Source organism: Cotesia glomerata, linkage group LG7 (genome assembly GCF_020080835.1).
Source record: "Cotesia glomerata isolate CgM1 linkage group LG7, MPM_Cglom_v2.3, whole genome shotgun sequence".
NCBI lineage: Eukaryota > Metazoa > Arthropoda > Insecta > Hymenoptera > Braconidae > Cotesia > Cotesia glomerata.
In genome coordinates, this window is record NC_058164.1 from 11,819,409 (window position 1) to 11,835,694 (window position 16,286).

Consider the following 16,286-nt stretch of genomic DNA (forward strand, 5'->3'; position numbering starts at 1 on the left):
GTGATTTTCTATTTCTGTTTGTATTTTATTGTTAGCTGTTTTTATTAGCATTTTGGCCACCTCAATAGTATTTTTGTCTTTTGCTAAATTAGATTTTTGAAGAGAGTGTAATTTTGTGAGTAATTTTGATTTATATTTATGAAGTTTTTTTATATTATTGTTTTCGTAATGGGTTATCTTAGTTGTTTTGTCTGCTGTTGGGACTATTGCTTGAATAGTTTGATGAATGTGTACATTAATTTTATCCAGATACTCGTCTATTTCTTCTTTGCTTAAATTCTCATCATCCGGGATGTTAAGATCATAGTTGTGGTCTAGATGATTTGTAAAAGATTTCCATTTGGTGGCTTTGTATATGGGTTTGAATGTGTTTGGTGTTGGGTCTTGCTGGATTTGGAGTTGGAGTTCTATTACTATTGCCTTATGGTCACTGTCATACGGAAGCGTGTTTAATTTATTATTTGTTAAATTTATTAAATGAAGTCTTGAGTCTAGGATGGCTATATCGAGTATAGTTTGAGCAGGTATAAATGTAGGTTCATGTGGAGTGGCAATTATGGATCTGAACCTGAGTGAGTTGTTGCTTTCCCATTTGGTTAAGAATCTGCCTCTTAAATTGTTTGATCTGTCTCCAAAATCCGTATGTCTGGCGTTAAAGTCCCCTGCAATGATGTAGTAATTATTGTCATTCTGTAAATTTAGCTTCGTGAAGAGTGAGTTGAGCTCGTCCGGAAAATCTTTTTTAATTTCTGACTTGTTGGTTACATATATGCTTGCTATTATTAAATGTTTCTTTTTCTTATCTAGGTTAATTTTTATTATTGAGTATTCAATAATTTTATTGTTTCTTGAGCTGGGATAAGTGATTTTTGTAAACTGGATGTCTTTATGGATGATAATTGCAGTGCCTCCACTTCTTTGGGCGTTGTGTGTCGTTACGTATGATATTATAACCGTCTATGTACTGCTTGTATTTGTTGTTTAATTTCGTTTCAGATACTCATGTGATGTCCAGATTGTTCTGTTTGATGAATTTCTCTAGATCGTATCTACGTTGTAATTTTATTATAGAATTAACATTTATAGCGGATATTTTTAGTGAGTTGCGTTCCTTTTCCGAGTTGGCTAGATTATTCTTTGGAGATGGTGTTGGTGACTGGTCCATTATTCATAGTTGAATTATTCTCCAACTAATACAAAAAGTTGGTCGATTCTATTTGAGTTTTGGTTTATGATAGATTCTAATGCTATTAGTCTGTTTGACATATTTTTGAATTCATTTTTTAATTCGTTTACCTAAAGAGCGGTTGACGGTGGTGTTGGTTCTGGGTATGAGGTCTTGTAGATGTTGAGTGTCTCGCTGCCATGTTGTGCGGTGTATTTGGATCAATTAATCGACTAATTTCTCTGAGCTGTTGATGGTTATTCTGAATTTTGGCTGAGTTGTTATTTCTTAGTAAGCCGAGGGCATGCTTGTAGTAGATGCAGCCTCTGTAGTTGGCAGAATGTCCATTTTCGCCACAGTTTGCGCATTTGAGGCTACTTTTAGGATCTGAGCTTTTTATGGGGCAGGCACTAGGACCGTGACTGCCACTACATTTGACACATCTATAGGCCAATTTACAATTGGTGCTGGCGTGGCCCAGCCTTTGACAACTTTTGCATTGAAATATTTTTTCTCTGCACAGATTTTCCCACTTGACTACCTGATGGAGTAGCAGATCAATTTTAGCTAGTTCTCTTAGTTCACTGTTGTGTGACACTTGTATTAGAAAGGTTGTTTTTTCACTTTGTTTTCTTTTGTTGAAAATTATTTCTGTAATTTTTTCAATTTTGACATTTTCCAGCTTTATAGAATTTAGCTCAGTCAGTACCATGTCCGCTGAGAAACCGCGACAAATATAAATAATGCTGTGAAGCGGGAAAGTATAGGAGTTACGGTAATTATTACGTGAAGCATTCCACATTCACGTAACAGGATATTGGTAGAAAAGGATTGAGAAAGGAATGTGGAGAGGATCATCTTAACGTGAGTTTATAGAATATGTGAGAAAAAATTATTAGATAGTTCGGACTGGGATTCGAACCCAGAAGCTTCCAAAGACATGTCGGCTACTCTACCATTTGAGCTATCCGGTCTATACTAAATTTCCTTTCGCTTATTCTATATACATTAAGCAACACCATCCATCTCACGGTAAGCATTTTACAAATATAAATAATGCTGTGAAGCGGGAAAGAAGCCGCCATTGACACCTTTTAAAATTATAGATATGGGTTTTATTACTTTTGGTGTGTAGGTGTAGTGTTCTTGTTTATTAAGTTCCAAAATTTCAAGTACTAATTTATAGGTTGTTAAGTTATTTGTGAGTATGGTGATTGTGTCTGTGGTCGGTTGTCTTAACATAAAATCTCCCTTCTTAATTTTATCTTCAGTTAGAAGTGTAATTAAATCTATTATTTTAGCATTCGTTACATGTATTGAAGGGGCTCTTTATTCTTTAGATGCTGATCTGGTGTCTTGTTGATCCTGGCTATCTTGGGTCGGTGCATTTGTGTCACCTGTTCCCATTAAATCAGTATCATCCACCGTGGTTGCAAGTACATTATAGGCATTATTGCTATTGTAATTATTCTCTTGTGTGTTTGCTACAGATAAAATTTTTCTTGGACTTTTTGGGATTTTCCATTCATTTTTTTCATTTGTCTCAGGTTTTGCTTGATCTTTATTTTTATTATTTAGACTTTCTCTGCTGGCAGAGAGGTTGGGTCTGAACTTGTTTATATTTAGGTTGGCTGGGTTGGTACCATAATCTTTCATGAATTTTTTAAAACTTTGCTCAATAGATTCCGTGGATAAATTAGTGATTCTTTTGGTTGAATGTTTCTTTGTAATTTTGCTGTGTGGCTCGTTCAGAATGTTCGAGTCTGTTTTTCGTTTGACGTGGCCGGCCATATTGGCCATTGCGCCGGGTGTTTTTTTTTATTCTTTATTTTTATCACTCACTGTGATTTGATTCAGCACTGATTAATAAAATTTTGTGATCACTGTCACTATTAAATATCACTGCGTATAGAATTATGATTAGTTCTCACTTTTTTTATATGTTTATATTGAGAATTGCGGTTAATTTCATAAGTAAGGTTATGTATCGATGCGTCTACTCTCGCGGCTATTGCGCAACTCCGTGTGTGAGGGAATCGAACCGGGGACCTGACGCTTAAAAGACTGACGCGCTACCTGTTTACCTACGAGACTTACTTGTAGAGCAGAGTTTGAAATAACTACAAGTAATGTTAATCGTACACATAATCAATTTTTATAAGTTAACTTAATTAATACAATTCCTATTATTTCATCCACAAAAAATACTATAGATTAATAGATTATTAATCATTGGAGTAGCAAACTCTGAGATAAAAAAAATTATATACAATTGTATATGATTCATATATAATTATATATGATTTCCGCATAGTTACACTGATAGAAGGATACGTTTATATTTAATGATAATGAGCTTTATTAACTGTTAATGAGTGATTTTTTAACATCATGGGATTTAATTAATATTTATTACCAGTTAATAAATTATTTACTAAATACGATTTATTAAATATTAACAGTTAACAAATATTTATTTAAAATCAAAAGCAAAAATAGCAATTTTCTCTTGACATTTTTTATAACTCGATAGCTGGAATACATGATAATAATTCAAATCACTAAATAAATTAACGTTTTTAATATTTTAAAATATAAAAGATAATTATGAGCTGTAATAGAATTCGGTATATTACAATAAACGTTATTATAATGTAATATAATTAATACAAATAATTTAGAAAGATGATTTTTGTTTATAAGCAATCTTCATATCATATGACATTACAAGTGAATCAAATTCACTCAATAAAATATTTATTAACTTTTAATAAATATTTGTTAACTATTAATAAATACTTATTAATAGTTAACTATTAATAAATGTACTTTCTTCCCAAATAAATATTTATTGAATGTTAAAGGATATTCATTAAAATTTTATAAATTAAATAATTGTCTTCAAACAAATTAAATTTCTAATGGTTAATAAATCCTTTTATCAGTTTACATATCATTATATATAATTTTATATAATCATATATAATTTCATATAATTGTATAAAATAATGTTTGTTACTTTTGTACAATTCTATAAAATTATATAAAATTATATATGATTATATCTAATTATATATAATTGTATATGATTATATATCATTATTAAAAAATGCTGCGTCTATTTATGTATAATAATATATAATTATATGTTAGTAATATACAATTATATATAAGTAATATATAATAACATATAATTATATATATAATAACATATAATAATATATAAGTATTATTAGGGTGTTTATATATTATAATATATTATAATATATTAGGGTGTTTCAATTTTAGGCGACTTTTTTTTTCAACGAAAAAACAGATGAAAACTGCCTCAGCCAGCGGAGTTCTTAATATTTAGAGTCTGCCCTGCATTTCCCATTTATTGTTTAGCTAGCTCGGCATACGCACCTCATATGATACGTCCATAGCTTACTACAAAAAGGTATCTTACACTTTTATCATAAGACAGCTTATTCAGACGTAAACATGTATAAAATTTTGATTATTCAAGCATTAAACTAATACAAAGATTATCAGTTGTTCATTGATGTAGCTGGCTAACATTTTCATAAGCTAAAAAAGTTACTCATGTATCAAATTTTTTCTTCTTTATTACGCACGTCTCATAATGCTGATTTATCACAAAAAAATCTGGAAAACGGTTGACCCTAAAGGCTATCCCTGCAACTTCCGCTTATTCCATATCTAAGCGCTTGAAATTGCACTTATGAGGTTTTTGAGCTCTTTAAGTCAAAAGTCTGATAAAAGTTTCGATTATTCGTTAATTCATTCAAGAGTTATTGCACTTCAAAAGTTCAAAAAATAGTGAATCTTTGTTCAGAAAATAGTGATCTTTGAAACTTTTATCAGACTTTTGACTTGAAGAGCGCAAAAACCTCATAAGTGCAATTTTAAGCGCTTAGATATGGTATTAGCGGAAGTTGCAGGGATGGCCTTTAGGGTCAACTGTTTTCCAGATTTTTTTGTGATAAATCAGCGTTATGAGACGTGCACTTTTCTGATTTTCCAAACTTATCTTTTCTCTCCGTGTAGAGTAATAAATTGATAGTTCCGTAAAACTTTTTAAAAATTTAATTCATTCTACTCGGGTCATGATTTTCTTACAGTAAATGTAATAAAGAAGAAAAAAATTTGATACATGAGTAACTTTTTTTTTAGCCTTATGAAAATGTTAGCACATCAGAACCAATCTTACATGTAAAAATAATTTTTAAGACAGTAATAAATTAATTTGTATTAGTTTAATGCTTGAATAATCAAAATTTTATACATTTAGAAGTTTACGTCTGAATAACTTTAGAACGGCTGTCTTTATGATAAAAGTATAAGAGACCTTTTTTGTAGAGCGTTGAATTGCCTACAAGAATATGCTATGGACTTATTTATATGAGATGCGTATGCCGAGCTAGAAAAATAAACAAAAAAAAGAATTTTTTTTCCTATGTTATTTAAATGGGAAATGAAAAATTAGGGACAGACACCTCTAAATATTAATATTAAGAACTCCGCTTTGAACAGGCTTCTGTTCTCACCTTCATGCAAGTTTTCAGCCTGTTTTTTCGTTGAAAAAAAAAAGTCGCCTAAAATTGAAACACCCTAATAAGTATATATAATTATATATAAATTTTTTTACCCGGGCATCTATTTTCATTATAAATTGGTTACTTGTACTTTTTTTTGTTCAGTTAATATCAATTGTTCTTTCAACATTTATCACTGGTAGCTACTATTTAGTTTTTTTTTTCATCGTAAAGCTCCGAGAAAAACTACACTAAATTAAAATAAGAATAAATAAACGAATTAAGTAAAGACATTTCGTTTTACTATCTAGTGCACACCTTTTCGCAAGTCGAGAAGCTCCGTGTTTAACCTAACTCTTGAATATTTAACATTCACTCCCCTGTAGTTATAGAATAGCCCGAGGAAAGATAGCGCGGTTGCACATATTGCCACTTATACATATTTGCGGGTCCACTATGTTGTTTTACTCGTCGCGAGACTTCTGCATATATGAATTTTGCCTCTTAATATCTTTATTTTTGTTTGTTTTCTTCCATTTTATTCATTCTGTATTCTCACAACAAACCAATTTCGCGAGCAATAAGAGCTCTATTTTCTACAACGCAAAAATACAATATGTTAAATATAAATAGACATAAAAAATATAAAAACACCTTACATAGTAATTTTATAATAAATTTTCGGAAATTTAATCGAAGAGGTTAAATAGGATATTAATTTGATTTGAGAGTTTTTTTTAAACTTGGTAAAGTATTGTTAAAATTTTGTAAAGTATCCACAGTTTAGAAATGATGAGAAAGAGTTTAGTAAACGTGGAAAGGCACTCCAGTTCCATGATACGATGTAGCACGTGTGCCAAATGGATTTCCAAGAGGTAGCCAAAGCCTTATTTGTAGCACAACGACACTATGTGTGTTAGTATTAACACCTGCTGTATACTCGTGCAGACTCATCCTAAGCTCGTAATTTTTTCTCCTTAGCACTATTACATTTTGTATAGTTTAGTCATGCGTTTTTTTTTACATTTTTTTAATTATATTTATTTTCAGACATACGTTTATATATTACAAGCTTATAACCAAATAACCATGCTAAAATGTACTGAATGCAATAAACGTTTTTCGAGAATTTACTCGTAAGAGTAATACACAAGTTTATAAGAACTACATTGAAAAAAAAACTACTTGACTCAAGAGATATATTTTTAATCCAAAAAATTATATTAAAGAGAACCGGTTGTCTTGATTCACAAATTTCTCGTATTGAAACTCATTTTTTTAACTTAATGAGTTAACCCTTAAGGGGAACTCAGTGGTCTAGAATTCTCAAAAAATCGATTTTTAACACATATACTTTTTTTTTTTCAATAATATTTTTATATTTTTTTTAAGTAACATATTATATCTATGAATTTTAAATATAATTATTAATTATTTTCATATTGAATAAAAATCCTGAAAAATCATCAATTTTACGGATCTAGACTAGGTCCCCTAAAAAAATTTTACATCTTCGGTCGAGAGTATATTATCTTTTTGAGACACAAATAAACGACTCTACGACTGCTTAACTCAATACATTTCAACCAAATATCATTATTTCAATAATCAGAAATCATCCTGAAAATTAAAGAGTGGTTTCATAAACCACAGAAAATTTTGACAAAAATCTACAACGGTTTTTTGTGAAAAAAAATTTTTTTTGATCTTTTACATGGATGTGGTTGAAATTTCTTCAAGTGAGTTGTTATGGCACCATTATCAAATTCTTCATTGAAATATAAAATTTTCTTCATCTAAAAATAATTTCGTTTTCCTTCAATAATTTCCTATTATTGGTTTAAGAACAAGTTTTGTCGTTCTAAATAGTAAAAAATGTAAAAAAAAAAAATAAAAAATGTTTTTTTCAACCCATTTTGAATTGTATTGAAGATTCATTTTTTATGATAATGAAAATAACACAAATCCGAGCATCGTTAGTATTCTTGAAATAGCTCCGTAATATTTTGAATCAATGGTGCCGTCTATCTTAAGCCACGAAAAAGAAATTCTTGAGTGAAATATACATTATCCTATTCGAAAATATTGAAGTGCTTCGTTGAATTCGTAAAATTCTTGAACGAAGAACCTTTTTTTTATTCTCGAGTTTCATTTTTTTTAATTTACGAGTAAATCTTAAATTAAGGATAAAATATATCGAAGCAATAGTATAATTTTAAAGAGAATATTTTTAAAATTGATTGTTAATCTTATACTTGACAAGACAACTAGTATATTAGGGTCTATAATTTATTGATAACATTAAATGATCCAATTGACTCTCAGAGTGTTCGTTACTAGTGAAGATGCCTGTGGGACAGTTTTATGGGGGAGAAATGCCACAAATTCTCAACGCTTTACGACCGGTTGTGTTTCAGAGGCGCCTCGAGGGACTTATCTGCTGATAGATGGTCGACGCTTGGACCCGGGAAATCAGTTCGTACCAGTGAAGGAAGGCTCGGAACTCACTTTGGAATGTGCTGCTGAGGGAGGCAATCCTCCGTCGGTGCTGTCTTGGGGAATGACTCTGTCACAAACCACATCGGAAGGTCCTGAGCAACCACCAGACAACCTGACAGTAGTACCGTCCACTCGTGCTGGTCACAGTGGAGCACATCTCAAAGTTCAACGTGGACATCACAATGCCACCATCATCTGTACTGCTCGACACGTCACACTCAATGTACCCATGAATGCCAGTATTCTACTTGATGTTCAATGTGAGTATAGCTTACTATGTATTTTTTATATTCAATAATGGTTTCCAATTAAATCGGCAAATGCCTCATGGTTTACAATCTCTGTTCATACGAATTGAAATATAAGTTTAATTAAGCTAGATCCAAGTTCAACACGATTCTTCGACCAACTTCGCTTACCACTGACTTGCATTATGTGATGTAGTTTATTTTCCTTTCGCCTCTTTCACTTATTACTCCCAAGCGGCAGGATTCCGCTACCGTTTCTTTCACGATTCTACAATCTTCCTCCCTTTCTCATTCACTCTTTCTCTGTATCATTTCGCTGTCTTTTTCTTTCACTTACTCGATTCATATATACTTCTTCCCCTTCCTGTTAGTGGCGAAGGTAGTATTGGTGCAGAGTCTTAGACGAAACTGCTAGAGTTTCAGACAATTTTCAGGAAAACTTGCTAGTACGAGGATTAACTCTTGTGCGAACAAAAACGGCAAGTGCGCAAACGAGGACGCAACTGTTAGAGAAAGGAAGGAAATAGTGAAAGGGAGGTACGAGACAGGGGTTAAGGGTTGCTAGAACTTGGGGAGAATATACATCACTCGAACCGCTTCTTCTTATTTCACAGTACCGCCTTTTCAACGCTCTCGACCCTACCATAGTGCTTTTCTTCTTCGTCGTGTGCAACAGGATCACCTTCTTCCACAAGTCAACTCTTACTTCCATACTTTTGCATTCCTTTCACGTTTGCTGTAAGAAATAAATCAATATTTGACAGTATAATTAATCGAACACAATTTTACATTTTTGTTGAGTTCTTGATTATCATTTATAATATTTAAAATAACTTGGTAAACAGAATGTCTTTCTTTTCAATAAATTCTCACTTTGAGTTTCATGTTTCAACAGAAACTCCTAACAAGGTGAATTTTCCAGACGATTTATTCTTTGTGCGAATGATGCGGGCACCAATGCCAAATAAATCTTGCTTTAAAATTGTACGGGTGCGTAAATTTATTTTTTAATATATGCTAGAGAAAAATGTTTATTATTTAATTGTATTATCTACATGATTTTTTTTTCCTTTAAAATTAATTTTGCAACTGTTAAGTCAAATACGTTTAAATGTAATAAAGCACGTAATTTATCGTAGTAAAAAAAAATATGCCGAGAAAAAAATCTTCTCTACTTTATTCCAATGAATTTATTGAAATAAGAGTTATAGAATTATGACTCTTGATTCAGTGTCAATTAAAAAAAAAAATATCACTGCTTTTGACTTGAATAACTTTTTTCATTGATTATAAAAAATAGGTTTTATAATCAACGAGTTAAAAGTTTATCGTAAAATTCAGCTAAAAATCATCCCATAATTCATCATGAAAATCAATATGGATTCATGCTGAACTCATCATGAAATTTATATTTATTTCAAAATCTGAAATTCATTATGAACTGAAATTTTTATATACAGACTTTAATTACATCTCTACGATAATTATTTAACAACAAAACTAATAGTCGATAGTTTTTTACAGTTTGATCCGAGTCTTAAAATTTTCATCACGGGTAGTTATATCAGATCAATATTATTTATACATATCACTGAAAGATTTATTATTTGTCAAGAATATTCATCGATGAAAATTCACATAAATTGGTGCTTACACCACTACAATTTTTTTTAATGAACCCATAATTGAATACAATATCTGCTTTTTAATTTCCTGCCAAGAAAATGGTAAAATTTCAAGTCAGGTTTTTGAAAAACAAGATTTCATCCAGTTTTGATACTTTGAAGTTCTAAGAATTCTATAGTGTTGCAAAAAATGTTTAGAGTACTCAAAATAAAGAAAAAAAAAAGAGTTTTCTCTATTTTTCAAAACAACTTTAAAATTTCTTAGCTAATTGATTTTTTAAATTAAAAATCACTTTTTCGGATCAAAACAAATTGATGGAATGCTCTAAATGGTATCCACCGACATATTGGTTAAATTCAACAGTAAGTTATCGAGATTATATTAAACTAGCTGATACCCGCCCGCTTCGCTGGGCATACAATAAAATTTTATGTTGTAACCTAGATGAAAAATATAAACAAAATGATTAATTTCAAAAAGATAATTAATATAAATTTTGAATTAGAGAAAAGTGATTGTTTATGATAACCGGTGTTAGCGAGTATTAAATACATGAGAAAAGTATTTTATTATTAATAATCAATCAATCAATGGGTCAGTTAGTCAGTAAATCTGTCATTAGACAGATTTCCGCATCACCCATGACGTACTGTGTAATGAGATGCGTTCCCATTATAATAATGTTATCCTAAACATTTAGTCTAGACCGGATAGGTCAAATGGTAGAGTAGCCGACATGTCACCGGAAGGTTCTGGGTTCGAATCCCTGTCCGAGCTATCTGAATTTTTTCTCGCATATTCTGTAAACTCTTATTAAGAAGGTCCTTCCTATTTCTTTCTCAATCTCTTCCTCCTCCAATTATTCTGTTACGTGAATGTTGGAACGATTCACGTAATAATTATCCGTAACTCCTATTCTTTTCCGCTTCATAGTATTATTTAATTTTAAAATGTCAATAATTTTTTAATTTTAAAAAGATGTTAATAATAAAATACTTTTCTCATATATTTAATACTCGCTAACACCGGTCATCACAAACAATCACTTTTCTCTAATTCAAAATTTATATTCATTATCTTTTTGAAATTAACCATTTTGTTTATATTTTTCATCTAGGTTACACCATAAAAATTTATTGTATTCCTATCGAAGCGGGCGGGTATCAGCTAGTTATTAATAAATTCATAACAAATTAAGTGGTATTAAAAAATATATTTATTATTACTCATTTTATTAGAAATTATCTTAAATCGACCGTTTTTTATAATAATTTAACGATATCGTTGTAAAATTTTAGAGAAGACGCATCAGACACAATTTACCATTTTAATTTTAATCATTAAAATCAGTATAATCATTTAACAATATCAACTTGATAATATTTATGTTTAATTTATCTGTGTTATGATATAATCGAGTTCATCCTTCATGATTATTCCAATACATATAAGTTATTTCAGTTATTAATGATTTAGCTATTCTTTCTTAAAAAACGTATGATTATGAATTCCTACTGTCCCAACAGTCAATCGATAAAATTTAAAATCAATCATTTTGACAGTTATTATAGCAACGGTAACCATGATAACGGTAACCATGGTAACGGCAACCATGGTAACGGTAACCATGGCAACGGTAACCACGGCAACGGTAACCATAGCAACGGTAACCATGGCAACGATAACCATGACAATGGTAACCATGGCAACGGTTGATTAGCGTGGGTGGTTGTAGGGGGGTTGAGTTCGATAATTTACGGGTGCCACTGATGGTTTCTTAGATTAGAGGGTCAAAATGATATTTCGCTCCCAAAAAAGAGAGAGATATAGGGAAGGGGAAAGATTATAGGGCACGGGAGGGGAGGAGAAGAATGAGAGGGAGGGGAGGGGAGGGCATATGTGATGGTAGACGAAAAATTCATTTTGGCTAGGAATTGCGTAAAATCCGTTCTTAGTGAGCGTCTACATCACGAATGGAGTAACTATGCTAAATTTCAAGTCAATCGGGCGAATAGTTTCAGAGATCTCGTGATGAGTGAGTGGTATTTCGCTTATATATATATAGATTTAAATACTATCGAATGTATCTCAGTAAAACAAATTAAACCATTCGTTATGGGAGGGTATTATGATTAAAATATTGCTACTTGTAATTAAAGTTTATGTTGGCAGTTTATAATTATGATATTGCTACATGTGATTTAAGTTTGTGTTGGTAATTTATACTTTTATGAATACGACTTATGGGATCTTAAAAAACTCCAAAAGAATCATTTTTAAGGTTATCGTTTAAAAAACTCCATATTTTAACAGTCGATAGTTGTACAAATATCTAAAAAAAAAAAGTTTTTCATTAAAATGCCACTCTTGACTTATTTAGATTGGAAAAGTTGAAAAATTAATACTCTTTGAACGTAAACTTTTAATTAATAATAATGATGATAATAATAATGCCTGCTGAACTTCTACAAATATCAGAATGACCTGAAAATAAAAATGCAGTTTGTTGTTTTTATGCTTCTAAAAAAACAATATATGTTTTTGAAATAACACAGATGTCTGTTTCAATAAAGAAATAAAAAATAATACAGTCTATTTACAACGGAACAGTATATTTCTATATTTGCATACGAATACAATAACCATACATATTATTTTTGTATTTACAGTTATTATTTTATAATGTTACCATAAACTCACTCCAACTTTTGGCCCAATTAATATAATAAGATATCTTTATAAATGATAAGATCCTAATTGATCAGAAATCCGTTCTGAAAAAAACTAATATCCAATTAAAAAAGAGATATTTGACATATGTTCACATAGGTATAAATAATGTCTTCAATACCAAAAAATTATAATCTCCTCCTGAAATTTACTCAATAGCTTCAAATTCTGGAAGAGATTTTCTAGCCTATTAACTAGGCCAATTAAAATAGATGAAATGGATAATAAAATTACCTAATCTAAAATAAAATCTAAGGTGTAAAAAATTGCATTGAAAACTCGCCAGGCGGTTGCATTATAAAAGATCTTTGCCTTGTTCCTTTCTTTAGTTAGTGAATAAAAATGACAGATAATCAAAGGTACAAAATATTTCGCGAATCCTATTATTTAAATAAGAAATGTGATGATGAAAGAGTTTGTCAGTATAGTATCGACGTCCGATGAAAAGCTTATATAGAAAGGATGATCCCGGTTAGTTCACGGTAAGTATACGTTCGTATGTGTTGGATAAAAAAGTCTCCTATAATTGTGTTTCCGTTGAGCTAGCAAAAAAGATAAAGTAAAGCCACATCGAGGATGTGAATAACGTCAATATTTCTTTTACTTGATTCTCCTATTTCATTCAAAAAAGACTTATAAAAGTGGGACTTACAACTGCTCATCCCTTTTCACATTCAATTACATCAGTCAGGTATGAATATATACATATATATTGAGCTGTAGATTTCTCTTACTGATGATTCAATTTACCTTTTATAGAAATAAGATGTTCTAGTGCTTAAAGCCAATTTGGTTAATTTAGTATTCAACTAGTAGAAATTTTTTTTTTTCAAGTTCCTATTTCCTCCTTGACTGTCAGTTACTTCATTCATACGATGGATATAAAAAAAAATCTAGCACTGAAACAACAATTTTTAGTAGTTAAAGAAGCAAAAAAAAGTGAGGAAAAGTTAGGTGTCAAAATTACAGTTTCTACTACCGTCATCTTGTAGTTTTGCTTTACAAGTTTTATACAATCTCTTCTGCGTCTTGACTCTCCTGTAGAGCAGTGTTGGAACAGCACGTTTCCAAGCTCATCAATGTCACCAGCATGGACTGTTTTATTATAGTTGAACAGGTTCTTCAGATCCCAACAGTCTACTGGAGCAGCTTATAAGCTATAGGTTAAAACCATTTTCACACAGCAAATATTTCGCCATTCACGTCAAGTCCAGGCTTACACTCAATCAATCATATTCAAATTTTAACGAGACAGTTCCTTGTTTCCACTTAAACCTGTATCCTTCTAAACTGATACATATCTTTTCAATCCATCTTATACTTAAATTGTTACTTACATAAATAATTTTGTCATTTCACACCATTGAACAGACTTGCACTTACTAAATGCTTAGCACATCTTATTTGATATTCCAATTTGTTTCATGTATTCCAGAAATAATAAAAACTATAAAAAATTCCTTCTAAAACTCGGCGAAGTAGACAGTTTCTACGATAATAATAGAAAAATATCTCATCACAAATAACTGATAGATTCATGTACATAAATTCATACCTGTCATGGTATTCGCTGATGAAGGTTCAAACGATAATTGAGTACTCCCGTCGAGATTGGAATTAATAATTACTAGTTATCATTCCGATCGTATGATGATTTTTTACTTGTCATAATGGAAATCATAAATCTTTGATAATTCAAACAGTTGTTGTGGCTCAAATTTTCTAAAATTCAGATTGAATTTTGTCGAGGTACACAATTTTTCTGCTAAAAAACTGCATCGAATACTGCAAGCTGCGTCAAAATTAAACAACTCGTTTAAAAGATATCATAATTCAAAAATTTTCAAAAGAGTATTTTCTCTAAATAACTTTCAGATTTTTTTACTCTAAGAACTTAATAACTTGTCAAGAAGTAGACTTGAAGTACTTTGAGGTCTAAGACCGCGTGCGGTATTTTTAACTTCCTGCTAAGAAAATTAAAAATTTACAAAAATCGGGAAGTTACTGTTTCTACCTCGTTTTTAGTAAATCGAGTTTTCATCAGATCTCGACATTTTGAGGTCCTAGGAAGCTTCCCTGACTCTTCCCGCGATGGTGTTCAGACGTCTGTATGTGTGCGTGTGTGCGTGCGTGAGTGTGTGTGTGTGTGTATGTTTTCTTTTTTTTTTTTTTTTTTTTTTTTTATAGAGGAGGTAAAATACATTTACGTATGCCAGGACTAGGTGTTGGTGCCTGGGTATGACGGACTCAGAAGTTAATATTATTTTGCAACAATACCGACTGAACATCCTCCTCTCTCCTTTCCCCATAGATGTTACAGGGAAGACTGGATCGGGACCGCGTTAGCATTACTTCGATCCAGTCCATGTTGTGTCTCACGACACCTACTTCTTGTTACTACTGGTTTTTAATCCCTTTCTGCGATTTTTTCGTTTAAAAGGCGTTGCGCGTAGGCTGCGACAGTTGACCAGTTTTCTTCTTTTGTGATCATGCAGGTTACCAAGCTCTCAGGGGAGAGCGTTGTGCCTATTGTTTCTTCGGTGCTGATTCTGTCGTCCTTCCACCGATCACACTCGAAAAACGTGTGCTCGGCTTTGTAAATTTTGTCTGGGCAGTATTTGCACGTTGGTGTGCTGTGCAAACCCATCTTGAAAAGATAGGCATTGAACTGCCCATGTCCCATCAATAGCTGGGTCAGGAAGAAGTCCGTGTCCCCGTGCTTTTGAGAAAGCCAGACGTTGATGTTTGGGATCAGGCGCGCTGTCCATCTGCCCGTCTCTCCCGATGTCCATCGGTCCTGCCACTCTTGCTGCGTTTCCGCCTTTATCCTCGTTCTTGCGTCCTACATGTTTTCGTCACTATCTTTAGCGTCATAGAGTTTAACTCTCTCAAACGCTAATAAGTCGATGGGCGTGGCTCCCGTTATGACCAATACAGCCGCTTCGAAAACTGTGCGGTAGGCGCAGGCATCCCTGAGAGTGCCTCGCCGCTGTACTGCTGCTATCTTTCGCCGGTAGGTCTTCTGCTTTAATATTTCTGTCCATATCTCAGCTCCATAAAGCAGTACCGAGTGGACTGCTTCTAGAAGAACTCTTCTCTTTTTTGTTCTTGGTCCCATGGTGTTGGTCATAATTCTTACTAGGCTAGACACCGTCTTGCTGGCTTTCTGGCATGCATTATCGAGGTGTTCGCGAAAAGATAGTTTCTCGTCTATCATTACCCCCAGATAGCGCAGGGCCCTTGTTGACGTTAGTGTTGTTCCTCCCATGTCCACAGCAAATGGTTTTGGGAACCATTTTTGACGAGTCAGAACGACCATTTCGGTTTTGTGCTTGGCGAGTTTCAGGTGGTGTTTATCGAGCCAAGTCTCGACGGCATCAATGGTTTCCCGAACTAGTAGTTCGGCCTCCTCTACGTTGTCTACTATTATCGTGGCCGCGACGTCGTCTGCAAAGCCCGTTAGCTCTACTTGCTTTGGTA

At 32.2% G+C, this 16,286-nt stretch overlaps 1 protein-coding gene across 4 annotated transcripts in view; it reads left to right on the forward strand.

Moving 5' to 3' along the window:
• LOC123269442 (hemicentin-2) overlaps nt 1-16,286 on the forward strand; it is a 593,151-nt gene that overhangs the window by 307,240 nt on the left and 269,625 nt on the right. For all 4 annotated transcript variants that reach the window (XM_044735146.1, XM_044735148.1, XM_044735147.1 and 1 more), the window contains exon 5: nt 8,121-8,462. In XM_044735146.1, coding sequence (XP_044591081.1) covers nt 8,121-8,462 — 342 coding nt within the window. The remainder of the gene's footprint in view (nt 1-8,120; nt 8,463-16,286) is intronic.